The following is a 4,693-nucleotide window of genomic DNA, read 5'->3' as shown; positions in this document are numbered from 1 at the left end:
GCAATGAGCAGAGGAGCAGGATGAAACTGAATGAGCATGAGACAAGACTAGAACTGGGCAGACAGAGACAGATTCATAACAGGTAATTATGCTAATCTCCTCTCACGCGCACGAGCAGCTGGATACGAACAGGTGAATTTACGCAGCTCATTTACACACTTTTCCTGAAGATAGAAGAGTTTGTTGAATCTGACGTGACATGTTCGTACGAAGCCTTTGTACGAACAAAAGTAAGAGAAATTTAGGATAAGAATACGAACATGTTCTTGCATGAGGCCCAATGGGTTAGTTTGTTAAATTTTGCAAATATATTTGTATAACGTAGGTTCATTTGTTTGCTTTACTCTATTTATTTTATATTATTTCAAACTTTATTCATTCCATAAAAACAAAATTATATGTACAATAAAAAAATACAAATAAATTGAAATGAAAGGCAGCTAAGAGAAGAAAAAATCTTATAACTGCCCCTTAGAAAAAAGGGGTTATACTCTCTTTCTCTAATTGCTGAAGAAAATAAGCATCTTCAAACAAAAATCAAATTTAAAAAGAATATAGGTGCACATTAGATCCACACAGTAGATTAAAAATATTTTTGAGGGCCTCTTTATTGTGAATGTTTTTTTATTTCAGTCAGCCAGAAAAGTATTTGCAGCAACAAGAATTTAGTTTACATGTGTGTTTATTCTTATCCCAACATAAAAATAACTTTTTTGGAGTGAGACACAGGAAAAATCATATGAGTCAAATCTTATTAGGGATTGAAAAACATTATATTGTACTCGATTTACCACCAAGACCTGGCTTTTTCTCACTCAGATGCACATCCTCTGCCTATATCAAACCCTGTTTTGCATTTTGAAGGAACTGAATTTGGATTTTTTTTTTTTAATATAAAAAATAGACTGGGATATTCAGCTTTTTGGTGACCAAGAGACAAACAGACACTCAACAAATTCATCTAACACTTTTGAATAAATCTGTTTTTTTACAGTGCATCTATTTGACTTTTTATTTATTTATTTATTGGCCATTTTACTCATAGCTTTTTGCTTGCACTCAGTAGCAATCACTGGAAACACTCTACATTTAATAGAGTCAAAACTGGGGGAGGGAGTGATGTTTGCTGCAAGAGTGGCTGAAACAGCAGCAAGGCTTCTACCGCCATCAGACGACTCAGCACCTTTTCTCTCTCACACACATACAAGTTTGTTTTTATATCCCCGTGGGGACGTGCATTGATTTCCATTCATTTTTTTGTCATTTCTATAGACTAACTCTGACCATTTACCCTAAAACTAACCACTCCAGTGCATACCTGTCTGACCGTAAATCTAGCCTAAACTCAATTCACACCTTGGTCCTAAACCAAACGCCCCCACTCAAAATCTGCATCGGTACCCGTGGAGACTGGGCTTTGGTCCCCACGAGGCTGCGTTTTTTTTTTTTTAACTGTCTCTATTATGTAGCAAACACACACACGTTTGTTCTCATTTTAAGGGGACTTTGCATTGACTTCCATTCATTTGCCGGTGATTTCTACAGCCTAACCAGCCCAATATTCCAAACCTAATCTAAACTAAATTCACACCTTAGTCCTAAACCAAAACCCTGACCCACCAACAGTATGTCCCCTAATGGGGACAGGATTTTTGTCCCTATTAGGAACAGTGGGTCCTCACCAGGCTGTGTGCACTGGGGTAATGGTCAAAAACCATCCCCACCAGGTAGCAAAAACATGTACACACACACACACAATACAACTCCAGTGTGAAGAAGAAAGGAACTCCAGTAGTTATAATTGCCATTTTTGTCCATAAGTTTTCCAGCTTAGAGGATGAGGACAAACAACTCACTCCTGCAAGGATGTCAATATTTTTATTCTGTTTCTCATTTGAGGCCTGTGTAAAGATATACAGTATATCCTGTTAGAACAACTGCGTATAACCTGATTAATGTAAGACTTGGTGCCAAATAAGATCATTTCCTGCTTATCCTTGTTTTTCTGCGCCTATGCCAGGGGATTGTACACTTGCCACGTCTAAATCCTGTGTTAATCATACACTCTTAGGTACAAAGGTTGATTTTTCTTTTCCATGAAGAAGGATTTTTCTTCAGAATAAGTGATGGAAGAAAACTGAAAAATAGTTCATTAAAGAAGTGTCATAGCTTTTACATTTAAAAGCCAATGAACATGCTACTACCTCTACAGGCCTGTAGTAAAGAGGACACACAGTCAGACGTATAATAGAAAATGCTGATAAGCATGGCCTGATTAGAGCCGTTTGAGAGTGTATAATAGGCTGTGATTTTAATTACAAAGTAACCAGGAGCATGTTGATTACATTCTCGGACTTTCACATAAGATTTCATTCCTATTCTTCAAACCCATTCAAAACGCGATAGCCTTATATTACCACTTAAACACATTTAAAAACTAATTGCAACCTTGCCACTGATTTTAATCAAACGCTCAACTGACCTGATTTCCTGAAACAAGATAAACTATTTTACTTTTTATTTGGTGAGTAAATTAGTTTTGCGTTCATTTAACCTTCTTCCACTCAGCTTTTGTTCAGCATTTCCTCCTAGAAAGGATTATTTTCATGCCGGTGTAGCAGCTAACACAAGGATGTGCTTCTCAATTAACTATTCTAACAGTTTAGAATCTGAAAATAGCACATGAACATCCAGCTTGAATGACTAACACAGAGCGCGCTCCTAAAGAAAAAGACTTGGCCACTGGCTTTTTATGACATCATGAAAGAAGTCTACCACCAATGTAACCATAGAGGTTAATAATGTTATATTGCATTAAGTGAATCCAGCTCATGGATGTCTGTAAAATGTGTTTCTTTATATTTCTATTCACTGTAAATTATCATTTGAAGGCAAAAGAGCAGCGAAGTTTTTGCCCATGTCTGTGTGTGTGTGTTTGTAGCAAAATTTCATGAACCACGGGACATATGATGCTTTTAAAATCCTTCTTTTTCTCTTTTAAATCGTCCAGTTTGGGTCTATATAAAGTGGAACATCAATGCTTTGGTCTGAATTCCTCCTTATTGTAACTTCATAAGCCCCTCTTTCACCACTTTTCTGAGGTGTTTCACATATCAACTCATTTTGAGGCTGTCTCTTTAAATCCAAACAGTTCACACCCCGCCCCTCTCCAGCTTCCAGAGCAGTCCATTCTAGGTTCATGGGTTTATGACTTTATAGCAGCGCAGATTTGTTATTTTATTTACAAATAAATTAAAATATGTCAACAAGGGAAGACTTCTCCATCCAGCCTTACATGCTGAAGCCAGAGGACAATGAAGATGATGAAATTGTAGTTAATAAGTCCAGACCTTATCTGGCAGTTCCGCCGCAAATACTGTGATGTAATAGTTCAGAAAACGTCATAGAGAGTAGAGAAAACTGAACTGGTTTAAAAATATGACCCAAACAGAATATAAAGATATCTATCTACACAGCACCTAAATTCTAAATTCAACTTTTCTGCACTCCTAGACACTCTAGTACACAACAAAATATATTTAACGGCTAAAAAAAGCAGATTTTGCATGATAAACTCTCAGACAATAATCTATAATCTGGTGTGGTAGTAGCTCAACACATTTTTTCCTGAGCACTAACAGGCAGGAGATCTCGCAGAATTGCATTAGATCACGCATAAAGTCATTTCCCAGGTTTGACCAAAATGACTGTGCCTTGCACGAGTGCTAGGCCTTTAATGTCATTTTGAAAACAACCGGTAGTCTGGTTGAATAGTCACAACGGCACGAGAAGTTATAATGTCATGTTTGATCACATTTTCAGAATGATTACAGCTGACATTTTTTAACAAAGATCATTGCACTTCACGAGATCCGCTAATGCGCTTTGCTTCACATTTTTGAAGTCAGTCCCCGCACTTAATGGCTCTGTGCGTGACTCACTGATGTGAATCTCTTTTAACATAAATTGAATATAGTTACAGGCATCAGATTTGAGATCAACAGCTAAAATAGAAAATGTTTCTGTCTGAGATTATCTTACTTTGTTGAAGACGTATAGATTGAGTGTTCGACAGCAGTCTTGCTAATTAGCTAAATTAATCACTAAAGCTGTAAAGCTGCTGGTTTTTCTGTTTTGTCGAATGTTTTTGTTTTGGTTCTAACGATTATGACTTAACAAGGCTGTAGATATCTAAAGCCCCTGCTGACACACTGCGGCCCCCCGCTGGCTGACTCTCTGCCACAGTGGTGTGGTGGATTTGCTAAAGTCTTCAGCAGCCCCCATCTGCAGGAGGTAAGGCTCTTTTAATAATACTGCACACTGTATGTCTCCAGACAGAAACTAGACGAATATTTTACTTTTTTTTTTCAGGATGAGGAGCAGTTCTGCGAGGCTCAACTCAATGCTTCCACCGTCAGTTTGGAGAAAACGGAGCTCGCATCTATACGAAGCGACTCTGGATCGGAGCACCAAGAGGACTTGCTGGAGGGGGATTTGGGACTTGGGACCAGTGTGTCACAAAGGTCTGAATTTCCTGGGGTCTCTTCTAACGCTGACTTATCTTCCCCACCTCCCACTGTGCATGGGGAGACTGTTCAAGACATTTGAAAGCTGTTGAGTAGGGGTTAGTAACTGTGGATCCCAAAAGGTCACACACACACACATACACACACACACACACACACACACACAC

General features: G+C 38.2%; 1 protein-coding gene across 3 annotated transcripts in view; it reads left to right on the top strand.

Moving 5' to 3' along the window:
• Window positions 1–4,687, top strand: part of LOC106521014 (sodium/hydrogen exchanger 9) — an 85,539-nt gene extending 80,852 nt beyond the window's left edge. For all 3 annotated transcript variants that reach the window (XM_014013395.1, XM_014013393.1, XM_014013394.1), the window contains 2 exons: window positions 4,188–4,293; window positions 4,372–4,687. In XM_014013395.1, the coding sequence (XP_013868849.1) occupies window positions 4,188–4,293; window positions 4,372–4,608 (343 nt within the window). In that variant the 3' untranslated portion in view covers window positions 4,609–4,687. The remainder of the gene's footprint in view (window positions 1–4,187; window positions 4,294–4,371) is intronic.
• The last annotated feature ends 6 nt before the right edge of the window (window positions 4,688–4,693 follow it).

The sequence above is a fragment of the Austrofundulus limnaeus genome, unplaced genomic scaffold (assembly GCF_001266775.1).
Source record: "Austrofundulus limnaeus strain Quisiro unplaced genomic scaffold, Austrofundulus_limnaeus-1.0 Scaffold100, whole genome shotgun sequence".
NCBI classification, from domain to species: domain Eukaryota; kingdom Metazoa; phylum Chordata; class Actinopteri; order Cyprinodontiformes; family Rivulidae; genus Austrofundulus; species Austrofundulus limnaeus.
The sequence above is the reverse complement of the archived record's forward strand: the minus strand, read 5'-3'. Positions and strand labels throughout refer to the sequence as shown.